At 45.6% G+C, this 26,859-nt stretch overlaps 2 protein-coding genes across 3 annotated transcripts; both read right to left on the bottom strand.

The window, feature by feature from the left end:
- Positions 1-3,485: 3,485 nt before the first annotated feature.
- RAB33A (RAB33A, member RAS oncogene family) lies at positions 3,486-11,996 on the bottom strand. Its single transcript, XM_081896752.1, has 2 exons — positions 11,442-11,996; positions 3,486-4,098 (listed from the first exon to the last, which is right to left on the bottom strand). The coding sequence occupies exons 1-2, from the start codon at positions 11,634-11,636 to the stop codon at positions 3,643-3,645; spliced, it is 651 nt and encodes a 216-aa protein (XP_081752878.1). The 5' UTR covers positions 11,637-11,996; the 3' UTR covers positions 3,486-3,642.
- Positions 11,997-14,657: 2,661 nt separating this feature from the next.
- Positions 14,658-26,850, bottom strand: MARS2 (methionyl-tRNA synthetase 2, mitochondrial). 2 transcript variants are annotated; one of them, XM_081896874.1, is made up of 5 exons: positions 26,582-26,850; positions 25,498-25,832; positions 19,931-21,546; positions 18,057-19,893; positions 14,658-14,855 (listed from the first exon to the last, which is right to left on the bottom strand). In XM_081896874.1, the coding sequence occupies exons 1-3, from the start codon at positions 26,826-26,828 to the stop codon at positions 20,401-20,403; spliced, it is 1,728 nt and encodes a 575-aa protein (XP_081753000.1). In that variant the 5' UTR covers positions 26,829-26,850; the 3' UTR covers positions 14,658-14,855; positions 18,057-19,893; positions 19,931-20,400. The 2 variants fall into 2 exon arrangements, with proteins under 2 accessions (XP_081753000.1, XP_081752999.1); XM_081896873.1 differs by having other exon boundaries at positions 18,057-21,546.
- Between the last annotated feature and the right edge of the window lie 9 nt (positions 26,851-26,859).

The raw sequence follows: 26,859 nt of genomic DNA, 5'->3' as shown, positions 1-26,859 counted from the left end.
ATGCCCCTGAGATGCCTTTTCCCAAGACAACCTCTCCCACACCTTTCCCAACTTTGGGTCTCCGTATATTGCTGGACTAAAGCTCCCATTATCCCAGAAAGCGTGGCTCGATGGGCAGAAATGTTGGGAACTGTGGTCCAACAACATCTGCGGACCCAAGGTTGGGAAAGGCTGCATCAGGGAGTACACCAGGGAGTGGCATCCTGGTTATGGTACAGCCTTCCCAGAAAGCTTTGTCTGGCACCCCATTATTCCTCACCATTGGCTATGCTGGCAGGTACTGATGGGAGTTTAGTGTCAAACACAAGAAGCTGCCTTATACTGAGACAGACCACTGGTCCAGCTAGCTCAATGTTGTCTACAGCAGGTATGGGGAACCTTTGTCCTTCCAGGTGTTGCTGAACTACAATTCCCGTTATTTCCTAACTAATGACCATGCTTGCTGAGACTGATGGTTGCTGTAGTTCAGTAACAACTGGCCAAAGGCACGCTACATGTAGTCTACTGTAGCTTGCAGCACCTCTCCAGGTGTCAGACAGGGGCATTCCCAGTTCAACCTGGAGATGTCAACATTAAACCTGAGATCTTCTGCATGCAAAGCAGATGCTCTACCACAGAGCTATATACCCCATCCCCATATAGAGAGCAGCTTGCTCCCCATCTCTACTCTAATCCACAAAAGCTGATGCATCAGTAAATGTTTCACAAGATCCATGAAGACCCCATCAATTATGTGGTTCCTTCCCATGATGGTGTTTCTCCTCCCACAGAAAGCCGGACAGGTCTGAGAAGAACCACATTAATAATACACTCCTCAGAGATGACCTAGGCTAGTTTTATGCCTGATCAGAGAAATTTAAATGGGATTCCCCATCTCCATGTAGAAAGTATCACAATTCCCTCTATTTTTAATGTTCAGGTGGTGAGTGTCATTGCATATGTAACCAAAATAGTACTTCCCATGTGTGATAGGGAGGCATCAGCAGGATCAGGGTAACTCCAAGATTTACAAAGTACAAAACATGTTATTTTATCTTTGTGAAAAAAGCCCCTAAAGGGGAAAAACCATTGAGGACTCTGAGCATGATCATGCTAATTGACAGCTGGAGGCAGTGGGGTGGAAAATAAGGAAGGAGGGGGAGTGGAATGGAGTATCCTGAGCAGGAGCAGTTCATAATGCAACATTCTCTTGCAGATTCTGTATCAGGTTTGGATGGATTTGCTGGGGTAGCTCAGTCAAGTAGAGCATGAGACCTTTTAACCTGAGGGTTGTGGGTTTGAGCCCCATGTTGGGTAAAGGTTCCTGCATTGCAGGGGGTTAAATTAGATGATCCTTGTGGTCCTTTTCAACTCTACAATCCTATGATTTTATGATATGCTAATGCCAATTCAAGTCCTTTAATGCTTACAGAGTTGGAGCCAAAACAACTCAATCCTTCTGCAAAAGAGAGAGACCACTGGAGTTAGGCTAACCAGGAGTTTTGCAGATAGTTAAAAAAATGTGCAAGGGGAAACATTTCCCCATGCTGCATTGAGGAAGATGCTCGGTGCTAGAGCATACAGACAGTCTCAGGTTCAACCCCTGGCGTCACCAGGTACGGTTTGTAGTGTACCCTATCCAAAACTCTAGAGCTTGATGGACCAATTCATTCAACTCAGCATAAGGCATAAGTCCTATGTTCTTATTCTTTCCTTCCGCCCTGCCCTATAAAATACCAGCCCCCTAATAGCTAACTAGCTGTGTAAGTGGAGAAAATAACAGACAACTAGGTAGACTGAAGTGGCTATTTTTAAATGTCCCCAAGGATAGAAGAGATGGCTGCTCAAGCATATCAATGGAGAAACTATGACATTTAATGTAGCTGGGTTTGGGCATCATTGTGTCATAGCAGCTCCTCCATCCCCTGGTTATAGTTTAGGAACCAGGCCTTTTAAAGCAAACTGACAATATTGGAAGTGACATAACAATGAGCACTAGGATTCAACCTTTCAGCCAATATTTGATGGGTGATGGGTCAGCTCAGAGATCAGCTCCAACTCAAGTCAGTGAGCACTGCTCTATTCAGTACTGAGCATCCTGGTTAATCCAGTCAGGAAGAGAGGAGACCAGAACATTTACTGCCACCATTCATAGACAAGGCTGTGACAGTCAAGCCCTGGGCCTGCCTCCTGGTGACTCAGAAACCAGTGACAGCTGGTGAAACCAACAGCCAGTCAGGAGAAAGAGAGGGGAAGTTTTAAGTGTAGGCTTACTGTTTTAACTCTCAGGTAGGTACTCAAGAATGTAGACCTGGATTATATGTGGCAGAGCTTTCCAAACTTTTTATGTTGGTGGTGGCACACTTTTTAGACATGCATCGTTTTGCAAGACAGTAGTTCAGTTTTAGTAGCAAGGTAAAGGTAAAGGGACCCCTGGCCGTTAGGTCCAGCAGCAGACAACTCTGGGGTTGCAGATCTCATCTCGCTTTATTGGCTGAGGGAGCCAGCATACAGCTTCCGGGTCATGTGGCCAGTATGACTAAGCCGCTTCTGGTGAACCAGAGCAGTCCACAAAAATGCCGTTTACCTTCCCGCCGGAGTGGTACCTATTTAGCTACTTGCACTTTGATGTGCTTTCGAACTGCTAGGTTGGCAGGAGCAGGGGCCCAGCAATGGCAGCTCACCCCGTCACGGGGATTCGAACCGCTGACCTTCTGATTGGCAAGCCCTAGGCTCTGTTGTTTAACCCACAGCACCACCCGTGTCCCTTTTTAATAGCAAACCAGAGGTTAAACTAAGTCCTTTCCGAGCATTTGCATGACACACCTACACACTGCAGCCAACACACTAATGTGTTGTGACACAGTATGGAATGCTCTGGTTTGCATATTAGACAGGGACAGTGGAGATAGGGAGAAACTGTCAGTGTGGGCAGTTGGGGTTTGGGCTATCTGAGTGGGTTAGCTAGGCAGGGCAACCCAGTTTTGATTCCCTGAAGAGATCTTAAATTCCAGAAGGGAATGGGTTGGTGTTGCTGATTAGGAACATTAATAGCCATTCTAGGTAGGAAAAGTCTATCCGAATCTTAAGATGGAAAGAGTGCTGTTTTAAATTCTCTGTAAAGAGTTTGTGTCTTGAACCAAGTTTAGGGTCTCCCTTAGCATCACCATCATGCTTTACACTCTCATAGAGTGTGTAACTAAATAAACATTCAGTTTTGTTACCAAAGTGTCTCTTCATCCTTTGAACCTATGCATGGGAAATGAGTGAATATTGTGCAGCCTTTGCAAAAGTACACCACCTTGCTTGGCAGTGTAATCATAAATACTACCAGAAACAGCTAAGTCTATACTTCTCTCCTGAGTTAATAACAGGGTTGTTGTTTTTCCTGTTAACATACCAATAAAACCAGTCACGTTACCCAGCACCCATCTTCAGTGAAGGTGTTTATCACAAGGACTTGTTCAGATCACAAACCAGCAGAAACAAAGCTACAACCAAACCAGTTGAATGCCATACAAATTTTATTATTAACTTAACATTTAACTTAGATTGAGACAAGTGGGTCTTGTTTCAGTTCATCGAGGGACTAAACCATCTGTCCTTCTCACTCACAGTCACACACATACCCATTAAATGGTCAGGAATTGCAATCTCAACAGTTCAGCAGGGACAAGGGTTTTTGCTGCTCCCGTCTGCATTAAGCGTCATTCTCGGTGCCTTCCCCTGCTGCTTCTCCATATCCCGATAAAGTAGAGACTTCTGGGCCTTCAGCCGGCAAGCCAGACACATGAAAATAGATTCCACATTCTGACTTTCTTTGGGGTCCTTGGCTGAGGTTTCAAACAAAAGCATATTATGTGCATCAGCAAACTTCAGGGCCATGCTGGATGGCACCTGGATCTGGTCCCGCAAGTCACACTTGTTTCCCACAAGCACTTTAGGGACAAGGGCAGGGACTGCATGGCCATTGCACTCCTCAATCCAGGTCTTAAGATTGATGAAGGAAGCCATCTTGGTGACATCATAGACGAAGACAACAGCATGCACATTGCGGTAGTAGTGCTCCACCATGCTCTTCCGGAACCTTTCCTGGCCTGCTGTGTCCCAGACCTGCACCTGTGGAACAGAGCAGAATTTCTGAAGAGTCTACAAACCAGGTAGAGAGTACATTCATGCAGGATCAGATCCAGCATTAAGGGTCGACATGGAGGAAGATCCAAAGATCAAGGTATGAGCACCTGCTTTGCCTGTAGACAATCCCTGGTTCAATTACAGGTGGAGCTTGGAATGTCTCCTGCCTAAATCCTCAAGTGTTGCTCCCAGTCTTTGTTGATAATATTGAACTGGAAGGACCAATGGTCTGACTGGGTATATAGGGCAGTTATCTATGCTCATATGAAGGCCCTCAGTAAAGTGCTTTTGGCAGGCTCTGGACTCACCCATCTGAGGCAGCAGGCAGCTACAAGTTGCCACTGAAACAAATTCCCACAATGCCCATGCTGTACTGTTGTCTTTTTATTTTGTATAATGGTATGGAGCCAAGCAATGCCAGAGGCACTGTGGGAAAGCTAACAAGGAAGCTCACAGACCCAGCCACTGTGTGTGTGTGTGCGCGCGCGAGCGCGCATGTACGCACCCAAGACAGGAACCAGGGCAAATGAGCTCTGAAGGAAATGCTAGAATCTTTTAACAGCTGACAGAAAATGTTCAGCCTCCATTTATATCCAGCTTTTTCTTCAGGAAGCCCAGAGTGTCCCACATGGTTTTTCCTCCCTCTTTTATTTTATATAACCCCCTGGTATGGCTGAGATTTCTCCCAATTCATCTTCTGAGCTTTGTGGCCGATTCACGATTTGAAGCTGGACCCTAGTCTGACACACTTAGGCCACCACATTATCTAAGGTCATATCCACACCATTTAAAGCACATGGTTTTCCCCTAATGAATGCTGGGAACTGTAGTTTGCCTGCAGTGCTCTGTAGGGGTAAACTACTGTTCTCAGGATTTTTTGGGAGAAGCTCTAACTTTTAAAGTGGTAAAAGTGTGTACTGGTTGTGATCTAGTTTAAAATATATGCGGATTTATAAACTGCTTCACAAGAAAAAAATGCTGAAGGGGTATATTAAATAAAAATCAAATATAGAAGCCTAAAAGATTATGAATTCAATAAAATCAAAGTCAATTAAAGTTTTTTCTACAATTATAGAGTTATTATTCCCTAATATGACCCATTTCATAGGTAGGGTCAGCCTTCTCCCCAGCTGAGACAAGGAGAGATTAACAAGAAGACATGGGCCTACTTCCTAGCCCACACCTTTCTTAGTTGAGTAAACATGAATTGACCTCCCTTCACCTAATCTTTTCCCACAACCAGCAATCTCTTCCACATGTTAGCCTTTGTAATCTGGTCTTGAAGCAAAACAAGGCCAAATGGCCAATCTTTGTCCTCAGAAGGTTTTCTGAGGGCCTGGAGGCAGAGGAGCTTCAAGGAAACTGGGTCTGCATTCATGAGGCAATAGGAATACACTGCACTGCTTAAGACAGGGGTGCCCATACTTTTTTTCAAAGAGGGCCAGATTTGATGAAGTGAACATGCATGAGGGCCAACCAAATTAAATCGACCGGCGGGCTGGATTAGGCCCCTGAAACGGACTTTGCACATGCCTGGCTTAAGACCATGTGGGCTGGTTCCACTCTTGAATGCTTCCTTGCTTTCTGTTGTTTTTTTAATTAAAAAACCCCACACACTGCATCTTCTCTGTAACCTGGGGCAGGCAGGCTCTTCCATGAGAAAGGTTTGCATGCAGATCTTGGTCTGCTGTGATGGCTTTATATTTGAAGTGACTTTTTCCACAGCCTGGTGCAGTTTGCCCGCAGCACTAAGCCAAAACCACAGCTAAGCATGAATGCACTAGTGTGTGGATTCTCACAGTAAAAAAGAATAGTGGCTGCTTCACTTCATCCCAGGGTCATCCTGCTCCTATGCTAGCACCTGGAACTAAGGCATGCTCTGGCTTAGCATTATGGTTTGCCTCCTGCAGATAAGGCATGAACAGTAATCCAAAAGCAAACCTTGGCTACAGTTCATGGTTTGTTTGGAGTGAGACAAACCCCAAGCCTCAGAGTTCAGACTTAACATTACGCCAAACCATCCCTTAGCTATGGGGAATGAGAGCAACGGTCATTTTGACTGCATGTACCCACACATTATATGGGGTTATTTTTAGAGAACATGTTCATGTGGTTGGGAGAGGATGCAAGCTTGCCATAGAGAGGGTAACATGTGCGTTTACAACCCTGCGTGGCAGGAAAAAGCTGCTGTGGGGGGGAGAGGTTTGCAGTTAAGAAATTGCAGTGAGGAAAGGGTCAAGCAAAATGTTTCCTGCCAGCTCTCCACTGTCAACCTCCCTTTTTTTTAAAGCATAAAAAGAAAGAAAGACGTTTTTAAACATTACATCTATTTGGGCACTCCAGGTCAGAACCCACAACTGCATGGCATCCTGACCACTGGGGTATCTGCAGTTTTCTTTAAAAAGGAGAAACAAAGAGAATGAGCTATCAGATGCAAGGGAAGGCAGAACTCTTTTACCTTTGACAGTTGAGCAGGACAGGGAATAATGTTGACTGCAGCAGCTTGTTAACCTTAGGAAAAGTAAAGGTAAAGGGACCCCTGACCATTAGATCCAGTCGCGGACGACTCTGGAGTTGCTGTTCATCTTGCTTTACTGGCCAAGGGAGCCGGCGTACAGCTTCCGGGTCATGTGACCAGCATGACTAAGCCACTTCTGGCGAACCAGAGCAAGGCACAGAAACACCATTTACCTTCCCGCCGGATTGGTACCTATATATCTACTTGCACTTCGTGTTTTCGAACTGCTAGGTTGGCAGGAGCAGCGACTGAACAACGGGAGCTCACCCCGTTGCGGGGATTCGAACTGCCAACCTTCTGATCGGCAAGTCCTAGGCTCTGTGGTTTAACCCACAGCGCCACCCGCATCCCTAACCTTAGGTAAAGATAACTGCAACTACACTAACTCCCTCTCCTGAACAAAATTCCCTACTGTTCTGAACTGCGCTTGGGAACTGTGGATAGAAAAAGGAGAAAGGTGGATGAGAGTGGTGGACAGGTCAGATGCTATGGCTGAATGCTTATGAAATTGCTCTGTAGAGTTTGAGGTGGGGTTGAATCGCACGAGCACCTGCTCTTTCGGAAGGGGCTGTAGCTTAGTTATGGAGTATATGTTTTCCATGCAAAAGGTCCAAGTCCAAGCCCTGGCATCTTCAGGTAGGGTTGGGGAAGATCCATGTCAAAGCCCTATTGGTTGTCCATGTAGACCAGCCTTTCCCAGCCTGGTGCCCTCCAGATTTTTGGACTATAACTCTCATCAGTCCCAGCCAGCATGACCAGTGGTAAGGGATGATGTTAATTGTAATCCAACCCCCCTAGAGAGCATCAAGTTGAGAAAGGTTAGTATATTAAGTTTAAACCCCACCACTTTGCCAAATTCCTCTATTTTCTGCAGGGCTTCTTGTACACTTTTCTTTGGATCTTCTAATGTTATAACTAGATCGACAGCAAACACTTTTATTTTAAACTCTTTTACTCCCACCCTAACCCCTCTAATTTCTGATGTTTCTCTCAAATTCTTATTTAGAACTTCCAAAGCTGTAATAAACACCAAAGGTGACAGGGGAGACCCCTGTCTGCTCCCCTTGGAAATTTCAAAAGTGTCCGACAAATTATTATTTATAATAAGTTTGGCTTTTGTTCTAGATATATGGCTTCCATACCTTTGAGAAAAGACCAATAATGTTAGTTAAAAACATGAACAAAGAAGAGACAGAGGAATTGCAACAGGAGACAGGAATCATGGTGACTAAGAAAGTGAAATACCTCAGAATATGGTTGACAACAAAAAATATAAATTTGTATAAAGATGATTATGAAACTACATGGAGAGAGTTTAAGAAAGATCTAGAAATTTGGGATAGGCTGAAACTCTCTTTCCTGGGCAGAATATTGGTGATTAAGATGAATGTTTTACCTAGAATGTTATTCTTGTTCCAAACAATTCCAGTGATTAAGGGGACAGGACAATGTAGAGAGTGGCAAAAAATACTGTCGAGATTTGTCTGGCAGGGAAAGAAGCCGAGGATTAAAATGAAAATTTTGATAGATAAAAAAGAAAGAGGCAGATTTGCCCTACCAGACATGAATCTCTATTATGAAGTGTCCTGTCTTGTATGGCTAAAAGAATGGATAACACTGGAAAACACAGACCTTTTGGATTTAGAAGGGCATGATAACAGGTACGGGTGGCACTCATACCTGTGTTATGATAAAATAAAGGTCCATAAAGGTTTTTTAAACCATATGATAAGAAGGTCAATCTATGAGGTGTGGGAAAGAAATAAAAAAATTATTGGAAAGGAAAACCCCATGATGGATATCGCCAATAGAAGTGTTGACCATCAAGAAAGTTAACATGGAGGGAAAGAAGAAATTACCGGTACTAGAAAAATTACTAGAAAAATGGAACAAGGGATAAAACTTAAGCCATATGATCAAAGAGAAGGTATGCTTACAGGTTGGCTGCAATACCATCAGCTTAATGATATACTGAAGGATGACACAAAGAAAGCTGGGTTTGAAGACAAAAAAAATCAAGATTTCAAATAGACTTAATAGAAGGCAGAGGTAAAACATTATCCAAAATGTATGATTTGTTATTAGAATGGTTTACAAAAGATGAGGAAATGAAAGAAGCAATGATAAAACGGGCTATAGATTTTGGGCATAATATTGAATTGGATGCATGGTATGAGTTGTGGAAGGTAAATATGAAATTTACGGCATGTACGGCTTTAAAAGAAAACCTAATGAAAATGATCTATAGGTGGCATTTAACAGCGGTAAAGCTGGCAAAAATGTACAGGATGAAGGATAAAAAATGTTGGAAGTGCAAAGAGGTGGATGGAGATTTCTATCATATGTGGTGGACTTGTGATAAAGTTAAGAACTTTTGGGAGCTAATTTATAATGAACTTAAGAAAATATTTAAGTACACTTTCCCCAAAAAACCAGAAGCCTTTTTGTTGGGTTTGATGGTGAAATAAATTAATAAAGTAGACCAAAGATTCTTTATGTATGCCACAGCTGCAGCAAGAAATATGCTTGCCCCAAACTGGAAAGTGCAAGAAGTCCCTACCATTGCGGAGTGGCAGACGAAAATGATGAGTTATGCAGAGTTAGCCAAACTGATGGGAAGAATTTGGGACCAGGATGACCAGAGGTTTCAAGAAAGTTGGAGTAAATTTATGGTGTATACAAAAGGCAATTGTAAAACTTTAAAAACACTGGCAGGATTGAAATAGCTCTTACAATGTATAGCAGATATAAGATTAAATAAATAGAATATGCAATATAAGAAAATAAGGGATACTCGCTTAAGTATCCCTTCAGTGGATGGGAAGTTGTGAGCTTGGCAGAGCTAAAGTAATTATATGATTTACTGTATTGTATTGTTAAAGTATGAATAAGGAAAATAATAAAAAAATACTGGAAAAAGAGGGGGGGGGGGAGAAAGGTTAGTATAGGCAATCTCCTATATGAATTTTTGCTCTTTAAAGGTCTATGACTCATAGAAGCATATAATTGTAGAGTTGGAAGGAACCCTAAACATACCAAACTCCTACAACCATTCCTCATAAGGCTTGGTTTCCAAACCCTTGATCCTCTTGGTTACCCTCTGCATACATTCCAGCTTGTCAATATCCTTCCTAAACTGAGTATGGCATTAGTATGTAATGTATACTTTGCCCTGGAATTTACAGTAACTGAGCAATCTGAACACTTCTGCAGATGCCGATTTTATGATATCTAAATATTCTGGATTTTATATCTTTCTTCTCCCATCCCCAATGTCAATATGTGTGCTCTCGATTGGCCTAACATTACAAGGATGTAGCAGAGATGACTGAACCAGGACACATATATCCAGTCCTTAATTCCTGGTGTGCAAAAGTGATCCAAAACTAAAACATCCAGAGTTAATAACAGCATCAGAATCCCACAGTATAGGTAGTCCTTGTGCAATCACACAGAGACCTCAACAGAAGTCTGCATAACAGAAGCACCAGGGGCTGAGTACAGTTTCTGGGCTGTGATGTGACTGTGAGAATGCACTGAAATCTTGGCCCTGCTCATACCTCCCCCTTCTACCAGTGTATCTCCCCCACACCTTGTCCATTCTACTGGGAAGGAGGTGTTTGCTTAGTGAAACATGTGAAGTAGCCATAAAGAACAGAGCATCTGAGCACAGTACAGTTATGGAGGCTGGTTCATTCATGCATGCCAATTGATTATGGACATGGTAGTGAACTGCCTGTAGGAAAAGGCCATCACAGATTCCAGCACTGAAGCCAGAACTTTCATATCAGGCATAACAGGGGAGGAGGGTGTCAGTTCACAGATGCAAGTCATCAAGTAGTTGAGTAATGAAGTGATGTAAATGCAGTGAGCACTATGGCCTGGCCCTCTTTTTCTCTTGCCACTATAGGGCATCACAACAAGCTTTAGCAATCGGGAGTTGCCAAGTTGGGGGTGAGGGACAGGGAATGCTTCCACCACACTTGACTTCCAGACACTGTGGAGCCCTAAAACACTTGTAATTTTAGAAATTAGCCACTGTGAAATTAATACCCCAACCTTCAGAAGAACCTGGAGCCAGAATGATGTAAGTAGTTAGGGAGAATATACATGCAACACACTCAGCCATTGGTCTGTCTATACTGAATAGCAGAGCCTATCCAGGGTTGCAGGCAGGGTTCTTTCTTCCAGCTTTATCAAGGATTGAACCTGGGACCTTCTGCATGCAAAGCAGGAGCTCTACCACAGATTTACGGCCCTTCAAATCCTTACTTAGCCATTAAGTTTACTGGGCCAGTCCTCGTTTTGCTGTCTCTCCCTCCTTCATCATTTCCCACCCAATAGGGTTTTTGTGAGCATATTAAAATGGTGGTGAGGAGAACAGCACCAGGATTTGGATTAGACAAAATATATACACCTTACACGCTGTGCCTTAAGAAGCTTGCAGTTCAGGGTAGATTGCCTACTGTTGCTCCTCCTCCCCAAGCCTGTCTTATACTGGTTTCCCGTTACTCTCCCAAGACCAAACAGGGTTCTATAGCCTGCTTCTCTGGGAGTCCATCGATTTTTTGCTCCCCAGCTCTCCTCACCTCCGTGGGGCGCCCTACATCCTTTCAGACATGGCAGCAATAGAAGACGAGCGGAGCTTTCAGAAGCAGCATCCTCAATTATGGTTGCTTAAAAAAACACCCCGATAACAACAGACGAGGCCACCTGGAAGGAGAACCCGGCTCCCAGAAAAGGCTGTGTGCACCAGGCCCGGCTCCCCCGCTCTCTCCCTCTTCCCTCCCTGCTTTTCTTCCTGCTGTACCTTGATGTGCTCTCCCTCGATCTCCACCGCCTTCTCCCTGAAGTCCACGCCGATGGTGGCTTCGGTGTTTGCCGGGAAGGCTCCCCCGCAGAAGCGCACAGTCAGGCAGGTCTTGCCCACGTTGGAGTCGCCAATGACGATGATCTTGAAGATGCGCGTCTGAACGGACTGCTCCATCGAGGCTTCCAGCTCCATTCTGGAAGGACACGCCGTCGGCGCTGGCTAGCAGGCTAGGCGAGGATAAGGCTCGGCTTTTCCGTAGCGCGAGAGCGGGAGGAACGCGCCGCGCAAAAGGAACAAATAAGCAAACCCAACGAAGGCAGGACTCGACGGAAAAGCTCAGGGTTGGCTCAGTACGGCCGGCATGGCGACCGGGGCGAAACACAGCTCCCTGCCTACAAGACTCCAAGCTGACGGTCCAGCCAGCCGCATTTAAGCAATGAGTCGCAGCTGCGGGAGCACCCTCGAGTCACCGGCCAGGAGCCGCCCATCGCTCCGCGTTTCCATTGGCTGCCGACACCCAGCCGGCTTCCAGGGCACAGCCCCAAAGGCGGAACCTTAGCAGCACCCCACCGGCGCCTTGTGTTGCGCTTAGCCAACTAGAAGGCAGGACGAGGGAAACCAATAAGCCTGGGTGGCCCCCGCTTGCTTACCGGCTCTCTCAGCTCCTAACTGTTCATCCCCTGCTGCGCATGGAAATGTGCTCATTTCCTTAGCGCTTGCTAACATCTGAGACGGGGGTGCTTGGTGACCCACGTTCTGCTGCTCAAAGGAATGTAAAAACAACTATAATAAATGACACTTACGGAGGCCTCTCATGTTTACAGTGATGAAACGAACACATGCTCCCTAAACAACGCGCTCCAATGTCGGTGAGGGCTGTATTGCTGAGAATGTCGGGATAGGACTGAAGATCCTGGCTAAAATCCTCACTCATGAAGCTAACTTGACCTTGGGCGAGTCCAGCAGAAAATGATGCTTCTTGGACTTCAGCTCCCATCATCCCTGACTTTGGTCTATGCTTGCTGGGGCTGATGGGAATCTGCATCCCAACAACATCTGGAGGGCTCCACATTGACTAGCCCTGGCCAGTGGCCTACCTAGGGTCCCTTGTGCCCTTGGCAAGGAGCTGCATATCCCCACCCCTCAGAAAAAGAACCTTGATCCAACACAGAAGATTCAATGGCTTATGCTCTCAGGTTAGGCTGTAATCTTAACCCCATTTACCTGGGACTAAATTCCACTGATGGGACGTGGGTGGCTTATGGGTCGCGGGTGGCGCTGTGGGTTAAACCACAGAGCCTAGGAATTGCTGATCAGAAGGTTGGCACTTCGAATCCCCGCGATGGGGTGAGCTCCCGTTGCTCGGTCCCTGCTCCTGCCAACCTAGCAGTTTGAAAGCACGTTGAAGTACAAGTAGATAAATAGGTACCACTCCTGCGGGAAGGTAAACGCCGCTTCTCTGGTTCGCCAGAAGTGGCTTAGTCATGCTGGCCACATGACCTGGAAGCTGTATGCTGGCTCCCTCGGCCAATAAAGTGAGATGAGCACCACAACCCCAGAGTCGGTCACGACTGGACCTAATGGTCAGGGGTCCCTTTACCTTTAAATTCCACTGAAATTTACTCCTGAGATTTGGTTAGGATTTTACTGTTAGCGTGGATAAGATTGTGCTGCAGAGTTGTCATCTTTAAACATGCTTACCCATAAGTGAATCCAATGTGAATTCTGTTGGGTTTGGTATATAATTTTAGGTTTGCTGTTTTAATCTGGTCTAGAAGTAGTGACTAACTAAATGGAATATAACTGGTTGGCGTCTGTCTTGGGCAACAATGGAGGAGTGCACCTTTGTGTGTGAAGTCAAAAGGTTGCAGTGCTATGGCTGTAGAGACTGATGCAGAAGAGACATGTTTTGTTGCAGCTGGGGCAGATGAATATAATTAATTGTGCAGTATTCATAAGATAATCAGAATAAATAATAAGACTATGGGCAAGTGGTTCTCAGTTCTAACTGAATAAGGTCAACCTCAAAGATAGAGGAAAATCCCCAGAAGGAGAGGCCTTCCACAAATGATGCTTGAAGGTAAACAGGGTTTTTGTTCTCCTGGCATGTTAAAGGGTGCATGAAGTTTTTCAGCTGTGACTCTGTTGTCATCCTTGGAGAATTCCAGAGCAGAAGACCAGGTGAAACCAGAAGCTCTCCTGCTTGTGGCAGAATTGCTGAAGGGGTTGGCACCTGCTTCAGTAAAGCAGCATCTTACAATGCTGGTGAGGATGACAGTTAGGATTAAGCTGCTGCTGCTACTATACAAAGTTTAGGCTCAGTTGTTTCTTGCTGAAGCGATCTTAGAATTCTGCCAAGCCTTAGATCAGTGCTCACATTATACGTGGTGCCCACAATACGTTGCTCAGGATTGCAAATGTGCCTTTGGATCCTAAAAAGTGTTGACCACCACCTGGGATACAGAAATGATATTGGCACATGATTATGGCTGTTATTTGTTTGTCATTTCTATCAGCCTTCCCTTTTGTTTACAAGGTGCTTTATGCAATTTTTATATCTTTCATATCTTCTTCAGTCTGCAGGCTGATGCCCTGTTCTTGGGGATTCAGCAACTGTACCCATTTAGTAAATAGCTTGCACTGCAACTCCATGCTCAGAACTAGGGGCCCCCTCCAGTCATCCTTTTTGTTTCATTTTCCTGTGCGCTTCCCTGCCCTTCCCTTGAGCACTAATTGCAAGGAAGCAGACAACCAGGTAGTTTCACACCACAGGTTTGAGATCCCCCAAAATTGTGCACTCAGTTCTTTCTTTGTTCCCACTCCCTGAAGGGGCCACACACTGCCCAGATCTATGATCCTTGCCCATCACCTTACGAGATGGTTGTGAGCAGGTAGAAGAGCAGGGACTCTCCCAACCAAGACTGCCTGGTAACCCAGGAGTGCCAAGCAACTGTGTGATTTTTGTGCAGTGTGTGTGCTACCTGCTGGGGTGGGGGCTAACTTGGCCAGCCCCCCTAGATACACCTCTGCCTAGGCCAGTCAATCTCTCTCTTAAGTAGGGTTGTTGCGAGGGAATAAATAAGGGGTTGGTGATAAAGGAGTCCATGGACACTGCCTTAAGCTCCTTCTTGGAAAGGCTGGATAGACAGTTAATAAACCCTGACATCTGTATGACTTGCTGCTAGGAAAATAGAGATAGACACAAGCAGAAAGTTCTACTCGTAGCAGACTCTTATTCACTCACATTCCCCAGGTCTGGCCTTTAAAGCAGGTATTAGGGCTAAAGCATGTGGAAGAATTGAAAACTAACTTCATCCAATGGCATATATACAGTCAGGTGTGTTTCAGTAGCAATGGCGCACATACATATACACACATTTACAATACTCCATGCTTTAGCAGAGCACTAACCTCTCATTCCCCTTCATGGATCACTGCCTTGCCGTGGTGAAGGGGCTTGAATAACTCAGAGAAGCTATGAACTATGCTGAGCAGGGCACCCAAGATGAACAGGTCATAGTGGAGAGTTTTGACCAAACGTGATCCACCTGGAGGAGGAACCGGCAAGCCACTCCAGTATCCCTGCCAAGAAAACTCCATGGACAAAGACAACAGGCATATAAAAGTTATGACGCTGGAAGATGAGCCCCTCAGGTTGGAAGGCGTCCAACATGCTACTGAGGAAGAGCGGAGGACAAGTACAAGTAGATTCAGAGCTGATGAAGCGGCTGAGCCAAAGCTGAAAGGACGCTCAGTTGCGGATATGCCTGGAAGTGAAAGGAAAGTCCAATGCTGTAAAGAAAAATATTGCATAGGAACCTGGAATGTAAGAACCATGAACCTAGGCAAGTTGGATGTGGTCAAAAATGAGATGGCAAGAATAAATATTTACATCCTGGGCATTAGTGAACTAAAATGGACGGGAATGGGCAAATTCAGTTCAGATGACCATCATATCTACTACTGTGGGCAAGAAACCCGTAAAAGAAATGGAGTGGCCCTCATAGTCAACAAAAGAGTGGCGAAAGCTGTACTGGGATGCAATCTCAAAAATGATAGAATCATCTCGATATGAATCCAAGGCAGACCTTTTAACATCACAGTAATCCAAGTTTATGCACCAACTACTAGTGCTGAAGAAACTGAAATTGACCAATTCTATGAAGACTTATAACACCTTATAGAAGTGACACCAAAGAAGGATGTTCTTCTCATTATAGGGGATTGGAATCCTAAAGTAGGGAATCAAGAGATAAAAGGAACAACTGGCAAGTTTGGCCTTGGAGATCAAAACGAAGAAGGGGAAAAGCTAATAGAGTTCTGTCAAGAGAACAAGATGGTCACCACAAACACGCTTTTCCAACAACACAAGAGACGACTCTACACATGGACATCACCAGATGGGCATCATCGAAATCAGATAGATTATATTCTCTGCAGCCAAAGATGGAAAAGCTCTAGACAGTCAGCAAAAACAAGACCTGGAGCTGACTGTGGCTCAGATCATCAGCTTCTTATAGCAAAATTCAAGCTTAAACTGAAGAAAGTAGGAAAAACCACTGGGCCGGTAAGATACAATCTAAATCAAATCCCTTATGAATACACAGTGGAAGTGAGGAACAGGTTTAAGGATTTAGATTTGCTGGACAGAGTGCCTGAAGAACTATGGATGGAGGCCCGTAACATTATACAGGAGGCAGCAACGAAAACTATCCCAATGAAAAGGAAATGCAAGAAAGCAAAGTGGCTGTCCAACGAGGCCTTACAAATAGCGGGGGAGAGAAGGCAAGCAAAATGCGAGAGAGATCGTGAAAGATACAGGAAATTTAATGCAGATTTCCAAAAAAATAGCAAGGAGAGACAAGAAGGCCTTCTTAAACGAGCAATGCAAATAGAGGAAAACAACAGAATGGGAAGAACCAGAGATCTGTTCAAGAAAATTGGACATATGAAAGGAACATTTCGTACAAAGATTACCATAATAAAGGACAAAAGTAGTAAGGACCTAACAGAAGCAGAAGACATCAAGAAGAGGTGGCAAGAATACACAGAGGAATTATACCAGAAGGATATGAATGGCTCGTACACCCCAGGTAGTGTGGTTGCTGACCTTGAGCCAGAAGTGAAGGCAAATGGGCCTTAGAAAGCAGTGCAAATAACAAGGCCAGTGGAAGTGATGGTATTCCAGCTGAACTATTTAAAATTTTAAAAGATGATGCTGTTAAAGTGCTACACTCAGTATGCCAGCAAGTCTGGAAAACTCAGCAGTGGCCAGAGGATTGGAGAAGATCAGTCTACATCCCAATCCCAAAGAAGGGCAGTGCCAAAGAATGCTCCAACTACCGCACAATTGGACTCATTTCACAGGCTAGCAAGGTTATGCTTAAAATTCTACAAGGGAGGCTCAAGCAGTATGTGGACTGAGAAGTCCCAGAAGTGCAAGCTGGATTTAGAAGAGGCAGAGGAACCAGAGACCAAATTGCAAACATGTGCTGGATTATGGAGAAAGCTAGAGAGTTCCAGAAAGACATCTACTTCTGCTTCATTGACTATGCAAAAGCCTTTGACTGTGTCGACCACGGCAAACTATGGCAAGTTCTTAAAGAAATGGGAGTGCCTGATTACTTCATCTGTCCCCTGAGAAATCTCTATGTGGGACAAGAAGCTACAGTTAGAACTGGATATGGAACAACTGATTGTTCAAAAGTGGGAAAGGAGTATGACAAGGCTGTATATTGTCTCCCTGCTTATTTAACATATGCAGAATTCATCATGCGAAAGGCTGGGCTGGATGAATCCCTAGCCAGAATTAAGATTGCCGGAAGAAATATCAACAACCTTGATGGCAGAAAGTGAGGAGGAATTAAAGAATATTTTATTGAGGGTGAAAGAGGAGAGTGCAAAATATGGTCTGAAGCTCAACATCAACGTCAAAAAAACGAAGATCATGGCCACTGGTCCCATCACCTCCTGCCAAATAGAAGGGGAAGAAATGGAGGCAGTGAGAGATTTTACTTTCTTGGGCTCCTTGATCACTGCAGATGGTGACAGCAGCCACAAAATTAAAAGACACCTGCTTCTTGGGAGAAAAGCAATGACAAACCTAGACAGCATCTTAAAAAGTAGAGACATCACCTTGCCGACAAAGGTCTGTATAGTAAAAGCTATGGTCTTCCCAGTAGTGATGTATGGAAGTGAAAGCTGGACCATAAAGAAGGCTGATCGCCGAAGAATTGATGCTTTTGAATTATGGTGCTGGAGGAGACTCTTGAGAGTCCCATGGACTGCAAGAAGATCAAACCTATCCACTCTTAAGGAAATCAGCCCTGAGTGCGCACTGGAAGGACAGATCGTGAAGCTGAGGCTCCAATACTTTGGCCACCTCATGAGAAGAGAAGACTCCCTGGTAAAGACCCTGATGCTGGAAAAGATGGAGGGCACAAGGAGAAGGGGACGACAGAGGACGAGATGGTTGGATAGTGTTCTCGAAGCTACCAACATGAGTTTGACCAAACTGCGGGAAGCGGTGGAAGACAGAAGAGCCTGGCATGCTCTGGTCCATGGGGTCACGAAGAGTCGGACACGACTAAACGACTAAACAACAACAACAACCTCTCATTACTGGGGTATTTGATTAATTATAAAAGGATACTCTCAATTAATTTTGCATGTGTGTATATATATAATAAAAAGGTGGTGAGCGGGTGGTGCTGTGGTCTAAACCACTGAGCCTCTTGGGCTTGCCGATCACAAGGTCGGTGGTTCGAATCCCCGCAACAGAGTGAGCTCCTGTTGGTTTTTCCCAGCTCCTGCCAACCTAGCAGTTCGAAAGCACACCAGTGCACATAGATAAATAGGTACCGCTGTGGCGGGAAGGTAAACAGTGTTTCTGTGTGCTCTGGTTTCCATCACGGTGTCCCACTGCACCAGAAGTGGTTTAGTCATGCTGGCCACATGACCTGGAAAGCTGTCTGTGGACAAACGCCGGCTCCCTTGGACTGAAAGCGAGATGAGCGCTGCACCCTATAGTCTCCTTTGGCTGGACTTTACCACCCAGGGGTCCTTGACCTTTACCTTTTACACACACACGGTTACAAAAGTTGCAGGTGCTAGATACCTTCTTAGCAACAAAGCAAGTTATTAGAGTGCAGTTACATAATCTCTGCATTGGCTGTTCTGTCTGTGGTTGAAGGGAACTGGAGCCCCACATCTGGAAGGCAATTCCTGATCTAAAAGCAGAACTATTACTTTATTCAAATTAACATTTGTGAATCAGTTAATATCCATTATGATATCCTATCCATTATGATAGGAACATAGGAAGCTGCTTTACCATGGGGTCATCTAGCTCAGTATTGTCTATACTGCCTGACAGTAGCTGTCCAGGATTCAGGCAAGACTATCCCCCAGCCCTATCTAGAGTTGTCAGGGATGCAAAGCAGATTCTCTGCTACTGAGCTATGGCTCTTTCCAATGTCTCTGATCTATGGCCTGCTGACTGGGACTGATGAGAGTGGGAGCCCAGAAATATCTAGGCAGTGTTTCCCAACCTTGTGCCTCCAGCTGTTTTTGAACTACAACTCCCATCATCCCTGACTAGCAAGACCAGTGGCAAGGGATGATGGGAATTGTAGTCCAAAAACAGCTGGAGGCACAAGGTTGGGAAACACTGATCTAGAGGACTAGTTTCCCCATCCCAAATTTAAAGACCAACGTACATGACAGGGGTAGGCAGACTCCAAGTTTATGAGATCCTGTTGTTAATAGGACCCCGAAATCCACCCATAGGAACCATGTATTGAATGTTGGCTTGGGTGGTGCTCCTGGACATGCATTTAGAATAAAGAAAAGCACCGCCTGCTCAGGTAGCAATTTGTTTTCACTACCAGAATGAAAACCTTGACTCCAGTCGTTGGTTTTCCTCCAAAATTTGTTTCAGCAGCTTAATTGGGGGGGCTGTTTATTGTTGCAATTGCTAAACCACTGGGCATCCCAAACCACTGCTGATATCCTGCAAATCACTCAAGAGCTTCATCTATGTTCTGCCTGCATCTGTATTGTGGGACACTGCAAGGTGGGAAAGATGTGGCTTTCCAGATGTTGCCTGACTCCAACTTCCATCATCCTTGAGTATCAGCTATGCTGGCTGGGGCTAATGGGAGCTGGGAGCCCCAGAAAATCTGGAGGGCCATAGTTTCCACATCCCTGTCCTCAAGCTTCACATCCCTGCCACATTAATATGCCAGCATTCACAGACATTAAACCCATGCTTCCCTGTCTCCCCAGCCTCTGGAATACAAACAATGTTCTGTTTCTCATACTGGGAATTTTTCCTGAACTGGAGAACAGACTTTGGCAACGTGTTTTCCAAAGGCATGGAGGTTTTTGAAAGGGTGGAGTGCCTCTTCAAGCCATGACTGATTGCCAAGTGGCAGCTGGACCCCACAGGCTGGACCCCATCTGGGACAATAAGAACCCCAGCTCACCATTTGTGACTGTCCTCCTCAACCAGTGTGTGGGCAAAGCCATACTCTGCCACTTCTACTTTGCTGACACCTGGATGATATTCAGCAAAAATGTTCAGCCTTCACCAACACACCACACCACATCCTCAGACTGCTCAATGAGAAGTGAGTGCTATCCTAAATCTTCTGTGCGTGGGGATTGATAAGAGATGTGCCTTAAAAGGAATTATTATCCTCAGTGGGGCCATCAGAGTAATATGCACCAGAGCCAAGCTAGCTCTCCCTTTCAATGAATGAACCTTGTTACTAGGCACTATTGTGAATGAACTTAAGAGAGTAAATACCTACACCGGGCCGCCAACCATTTACTAAAATGTAACCACAAGGCACAAGTTGCCATCTTTTTTTCTCCTTCTGAAAGCATAAAAAGAGACTACTTGTGGGTGATCTTCTGCAGCATCTGTAGATTTTTCCAGCTTTGGAAATTGGGTTCATTTGGATTTCTCCAGCTTTGGAAATAGGAGCCCAGCATCTGGCCCAAGCCTCCTGCCTTCAAAGGGAGACCTTTCGCCATAGTAGCGAGGAAGAAAGTTCAAGTTGCTTAGAGACCTTTCTGTGGGACTAACACCCAGCCTGGTGAGGATTTTATCAGCAGTGTTTGGGATCATTGGTTGCAGGAGGCTTCCATAAATCCGAAGGCATTCCAGAGTGACGTGCAGGATAGTGTCTTGCCATTGCTGCTCCTCAGGATCTTCACGACGTAGTTTCCAAGGTGCGTGCCTCTGAAGGAAGCCATTTGTCTGCCTCACGCAGTCCAGGATCGATTCTAAAGCTTTGTAGATCTGAAAGCGTTCGAAGCAGTCGCTCACATGAGCAGGCAGGTCTTTCACTGATGACACCAGTTTGTAGTCCTCAGCCATGGCTTTGCCTCTCCTATTATGAAGATCCATGACCCGAGGGAAACATGCCTCTGAAAAGCCTGGGTAGCTTCCACTGGGGTTGAGGCTGGGGGCCGTGCACCGGTTAAGAAGACCCCCCAAGGCATCAGCCAACTCTGAATTGACCAAGTTGACAGCCTTCTCATCATAGTAGTCGCAGTCTCGCTCAGGGACACCCTGTCTCAGCAGGAAGTACCGAAAGCCATCCACTGAGTACCGCTGGAAACAGGCCTGAGGGTCTACCACATTGCCCAGAGTTTTTGACATCTTCTGCCCCTGAACTGTCCAGTGGGAGTGCACCAGGATTTTCTCTGGAGGCTCTAGCCCCACTGCCATGAGGAGGGCAGGCCAGTAGATGGCATGGAACTTGAGGATATCTTTGCCCACAATGTGGGTTGCACGGGGCCACCAGGTGTGGTGTGTGTCAGGATAACCCACAACGGTCAGGTAGTTCACCAGGGCATCAACCCAGACGTAAATGGTCTGCGTCGAGTCGTGGGGGACAGGGATGCCCCACTGCAGCCGCTTTCGGTCACGCGACACAGAGAGGTCAGGCAAGTCCTGCTCCAGCCAGTGGAGCACCTGCTGGTGGAAAGGCTCAGGGGTTATGGCTGCCTTGCTGTCCTGGAGCCATCTCAGCAAAGGTTCCCGGAATTCAGACAGTTTGAACATGAAGTTCTCCTCTTTGGTCCAGTGCACCTGAGATGCAAGAGAGAAACTGGTCACAACCTTTTTTTTGCTGTCTCCCCTACAAATAGTTATTTATTTGTTTATATTCATTGCATCTATGATGGAACATTTGGCCTTCCAGATATTGCTGGACTATTACTCCCATTGCCCTTTATAGTTCATAAGTACAACTCCCATCAGCCCAAACTATGCTGGCTGGGGCTGATGGGAATTAGAGTCCAACAACATCTGCAAGGCCAGAAGTTCGCCCACATCTCATTACATTTATATTCCCCCCATGCTGAAATCCCAAGGGAGCAGATAAGAGTATTTATGTATACGACCACAGCCGTGCAGATGTTATTGGTCCAGAGATGGAAAGAAGATAAAGTCCCTACCAGAGAAGAATGGCAGATCAAGTTGATGGATTATGCTGAAATGGCCAAAATGACCAGAAGAATAAGAAATCAGGAAGACCGAAATTTTAATAAGGAATGGGGAAAGATTATAACTTATTTTACAAACCATTGTAAGCAGTTAAAATCGTTAGTGGGATTGGAATATCACTTGTAGTTTAATGGTGAATTTTGGACACAAAAGATTTTGGATTATCATAAAAGATGCAGGAGGAAATGATTAACAAGAGGGCCCACAAAGGGAGGAGGGAAGTCCAAGAGATTCTTTGGAATCTTGTTTTTATGTTGTAAATTGGACACAAGACTGTAAAATTCTAATTTGAAAAACCAACCAAACATTTATATTCCCCCTTTATTTCATAGAGTTTAAGGCAGCATATATAGAGCTCCTAGGCAACCTCCCATCCAGGCACTGACCACTCTCAAACCCCATGAACACAAACATTTAAAGCAATATCTTGGCTTTGGCTTCCCCCAAAGAATTCTGAGAACTGTAGTTTGGTAAGGGTGTTGGTAACTGTGGCTCTGCAAAGGTAATGGGGGGCGGGTCTCCTAAAATCTCTCAGCACCCTTACGAAACTACAGTTCCCAGGACACTTTACTGAAAATATAGCACACATGGGTCCTCAGACTTGCTAGGCTCCAGAAAAATTGCTACACGATATTCCTTCATACCAGGACGGTTCAACACATGGCCCAAGGGCCACATGTCACTCTTGAGGCCTTTCAGGTGGCCCTCAGCAACGTTTGACTCTCCCCAACCATCTAAGCAAGGCACTAGGCTTTGAGAAGGAGGCATGAGGGTCCTCCTGCCTCCTTTCCAAAACCTTGTTCCTGCTTCTCCAGCTTCGGGAAGGAGGTGGTGCTGCTTAAGCCTCATACCTCCTTGCCAAAAACCAGTACCTCATTTATCTGGCAGCATGAGGGGGCATCACATTTTAGCATTCCAGTCCCCATGACAACACGGCATGCGGTTTGCTGGTTCTGTGTTGAAGTACTCTTGCAGCCCACTTAGTATGAAAAGTTGGACTGCCCTGCTTCAGTCAATAACCAGGAACCATTATTCATTTCCCCCCAGCATTTATACCATGCCTTTCTATAATAAAGCAGGCTCATTCACACAAACACCAGCTATGCCCTCCAAAATGGATTAAGTATTAAACAATGTATAGAAATAAATTAAATCCCTCATAACATGCAGAAAATGTCCACTCAGAATTAAAGGCCAAATTGTTGTTTCTGCATAATCCGAGGCTGTGCATATGCTGCATTGTTTGGTGCCAAGAGAAACCAAATCCTATAACCTGCATAAATTGTGCAAATTAAGCAACCCTAATGTGTCTGCTTATGTTACACCAACAAGTCGAACCTGCAACAAAGTGTTGCAGTGCTAAGTGTCTTGCTTGGAGTGTTCAAGGTCCCGGCCACACATTCTTTCTATCTTTCCAGGCTCCATTCCCCCTCCCACACAAAACTCCATCATCATTCTGTGCCCACTAAATTTGCTCAATCCTCACTTAGTTCCCATCCGTCACCTTTATAGCTTTTATTCCCTTAAGGTTTTTGTGTTTCTACAAGGTTCCTCTGAGCCTGCTGCTAATTCCTTCTTATGCAGTTTTGATATTTCAGCAAAATTAAGATTCAGAGTCAGAGAACTTTCACTATTAATGTACAGGACTGATTTTTCTTTGCTTCTCATAGAATACAGAAACACAACTGTTAATGGCTTCTTACTGGAAATCTTGCTCAGCCCCACTTGCTCACTTCTGAGATTGTGACAGGTATTACATATTAACTTTGCAAACTGAAGGACTAGAAACTTGCTTTTCAAATCCCCAGGAAATTCCCAGGATGTTGAATTTTCCACCAATTATCAAATTTCTATGCTTGTGCAGCACGATTGTGAAGCACACACATATTTGGCCTCATAAAGGTAAAGGTAAAGGGACCCCTGACCATTAGGTCCAGTCGTGACCAACTCTGGGGTTGCAGCGCGCATCTTGCTTTATAGGCTGAGGGAGCCGGCGTACAGCTTCCGGGTCATGTGGCCAGTATGACTAAGCCGCTTCTGGCGAACCAGAGCAGCACACGGAAATGCTGTTTACCTTCCCACCGGAGCAGTACATTTATCTACTTGCACTTTGACGTGCTTTCGAACTGCTAGGTTGGCAGGAGCAGGAGCCGAGCAATGGGAGCTCACCCTGTCACGGGGATTCGAACCGCCGACCTTCTGATCGGCAAGTCCTAGGCTCTGTGGTTTAACCCACAACGCCACCCGCGTCCCTTATTTGACCTCATACGTGACTTAATTGCTCAGTCATTTCTGCTATAATTCCACCTGTAAAAAAAGCATGAGATTGTGTGTACCAATGTTGCAAGAGACATTTGCATTTTCCAATGCCCCTTCCTATGGTAGAGACACATTATAGAAAACGGAGCCAAATTTCTAAGCCATGACTCATATAGCAACCTCTTCTCATCATTCAGCCTCCCTCACTCACACAGAACGTTTGTATGCTTGCAATTGAATGGCTGGACAGAAGCCCTTCTGGAGCGATTTTGCAAGATGCAGCATTGCTTGGTGACACTACGTAACCTCGTGGTGTCTGCAGTCATTTGGGAATCAGCCATGCAGTAAAGTCAATGTGACTGTGTTCTTGCTACTGCATGAAAAGGAAGGGGCAGAGGAGGATTTCTTAGCAGGATAAAAAGAGGTAGGTCTTCAAATATAATAATCAAAGGTTGGAGGTGAAAAAAAATCAAAGCAATGACTATGGACTTGAGATTTCACATCAGTCTGCCAATGTGCTGTGGTCATCAAAGTGAGGGGGGTGAAGTATGGAGTGAGGGGCTGTGTACCCAACATACATTTCAAGCACATTTAAATCACACCTGTTCCCCAAATAAGAATCCTCAGAACTGTAGTTTATCCCTCACAGAGCTACAGTTCCCAGCACCCTTAATAAATGACAGTTCTCAGGATTGTAGGGGAAAAGCAGGTGTTTAAATGTATGGTGTGAATGTAGCCAGGGCCTTCTCACTGTGTCATACCATGTGTCTCTGAAATGCTCTACTAAAGGAGGGCCACCTGATACCTACTTTGCTAACTTTTCAGCACCATGGAAATATATTTCTTTAACACCCACCCACCAGCTTCTAACTCTGAAAACAATTTAATTGTTTACAGTTGCTAATCCACTGCTCTCAATCTTCCTTTAAATTTTTTAATAGTATTTGTTTTATTCTTATGTGACTCAACCTGGGAATATTTATGGTGAATAAATAATTAAATTTCAGAAGTATCACTGAAGCCTTTCTTGCTTAAAGCCAAGGCAGAGGTAAGATGAAAAGTGTTTCTAAAATATAACTGCATCTGTGTGCTTCCTATTTGCCCCAAATGCTTGTTGAGATGTGTTGCATGAGATCATAGGGGCCATCCTAAAGCAGACTCTGCTGCAAATCCCAAAAGATACTTCCCCGAGTGATGGAACCCTACAAAACAGGGCTTCCCTATCAGAACTGAAAAGACACAGAGGGGAACTCATACAGAGGGGCTTTTCATTACCTGGTGGCCACTCTCAAGCGAGACCATGTGCCTGTTGCCATGAGCATCAGGACGCTCAGTGACCTGGGAAGCAGCCAAGAACGTTTCTTCAGCAGTACAGTACCAGCCTTCATAGTGGGCCTGGTAGAGCCAGCCCTGGTCCTGCAGAGCAGCCCAGAAATGCTCTACAGCCTGTTTGTGCCGAGGTTCTGTGGTACGGATGAAGTCTGTATAAGAGATGCCCGCCTGGGTGAAGAGTTCTTTGAATTTAGCTGACATACAGTCACAGAACGGTGCAGGGGAACTGCCTGCAGCTGCTGCTGTCATCTGGATCTTCAGACCATGTTCATCAGTTCCTGTGCAGAGAAATAGGAGAGTGCAAAGAATTAAGAATCCAACAGACCTGGTATCTGTGGGCCTCCAGATGTTGTTGGGCTACAACTCTCATCATCCCTGACCAATGATCAAGGATGATGGGAACTGCAGCTAACCAACATCTGGGTAGCCAAGGTTGGAAGGCTGCACTAGACAGCCTTCTAATGTGACCCAGCTGTTCTGGTGTTCTTAGGGCTGGAAAATGAAGAAAACTGGTTATATTAAAGGAAAAAGAACCCCCCTCCCCAAATATGTCGTTGGACTACAGCATCCATCTATCATCACTGCTGGCAATTCTGGCTGAGACTAATGAGAGCTGCAGCCCAAGAACATCTGGCAGCTAGGTGGGTGGGTAAGGAGTGTGTCAAGGCTGTTGCTACCACTGCAGCAGCAGGTGATGCATTACTGTCTGGGATCTGCTGCCCCTGTGGATCCTGCCCACAAAGCGACTGCCTCCCCTTCCCTCGCGAGTTGGCTGGTTCCGCACACTTGCATGCACACGTGCTTCACTGAAACTTCATTCTGCTATTTACGCATCTCCCCGCGGAAAAGATTGTAAGGTTGAGGGAGGTAAGCCTCCGCACAAGGGAGACGAACACAACAACAACAACCGCTTTAAAGAACGCTCAAGGGAAAGCCTCCACCGATCAGCAGCATCTAGCAGCCTATGACACGAGAAGAAAACCCACCACCCATTCACACAACCCCCTTCGCCAGCCCTCTCACTGACCCGTGGTAAAGCGCCCTCTTCCGCGGCCCTGCAGCTCCCGGTGCCGGTGCAGCGCATCAGCCAGCACCGCAGAGTACAGGTGCCCGATGTGCGGCGGGCCGTTCGCGTAGAAGATGGGCGTGGTGAGCAGCAGCGGCCGGCCGCTCCGGTCCGAGGCGTGGCAGCCTCTCCGCGAGCCCTGCCCGGGGAGGAGAGCAGCGCGGAGCAGGCGGCGCGCGGCGAGGGAGCGGAGCAGCAGCAGCAGCATGACCGCCGCACGCGGGGAGGACAAGGAGGCC

Source organism: Podarcis melisellensis, assembly GCF_964234715.1.
Source record: "Podarcis melisellensis genome assembly, chromosome: Z".
Taxonomy (NCBI): Eukaryota; Metazoa; Chordata; class Lepidosauria; order Squamata; family Lacertidae; genus Podarcis; species Podarcis melisellensis.
The sequence above is the reverse complement of the archived record's forward strand: the minus strand, read 5'-3'. Positions and strand labels throughout refer to the sequence as shown.

Coding starts and splice junctions, on each gene's coding strand:
- MARS2 (XM_081896873.1), bottom strand. CDS start 26,828: ATGCTGCTGCTGCTGCTCCGCTCCCTCGCCGCGCGCCGCCTGCTCCGC. Junction 25,833..26,581: donor AAGAGGGCGCTTTACCACGG/GTCAGTGAGAGG, acceptor TTCTCTGCACAG/GAACTGATGAACATGGTCTG. Junction 21,547..25,497: donor CGCTTGAGAGTGGCCACCAG/GTAATGAAAAGC, acceptor CTTGCATCTCAG/GTGCACTGGACCAAAGAGGA.
- RAB33A (XM_081896752.1), bottom strand. CDS start 11,636: ATGGAGCTGGAAGCCTCGATGGAGCAGTCCGTTCAGACGCGCATCTTC. Junction 4,099..11,441: donor TCGAGGGAGAGCACATCAAG/GTACAGCAGGAA, acceptor TCTGTTCCACAG/GTGCAGGTCTGGGACACAGC.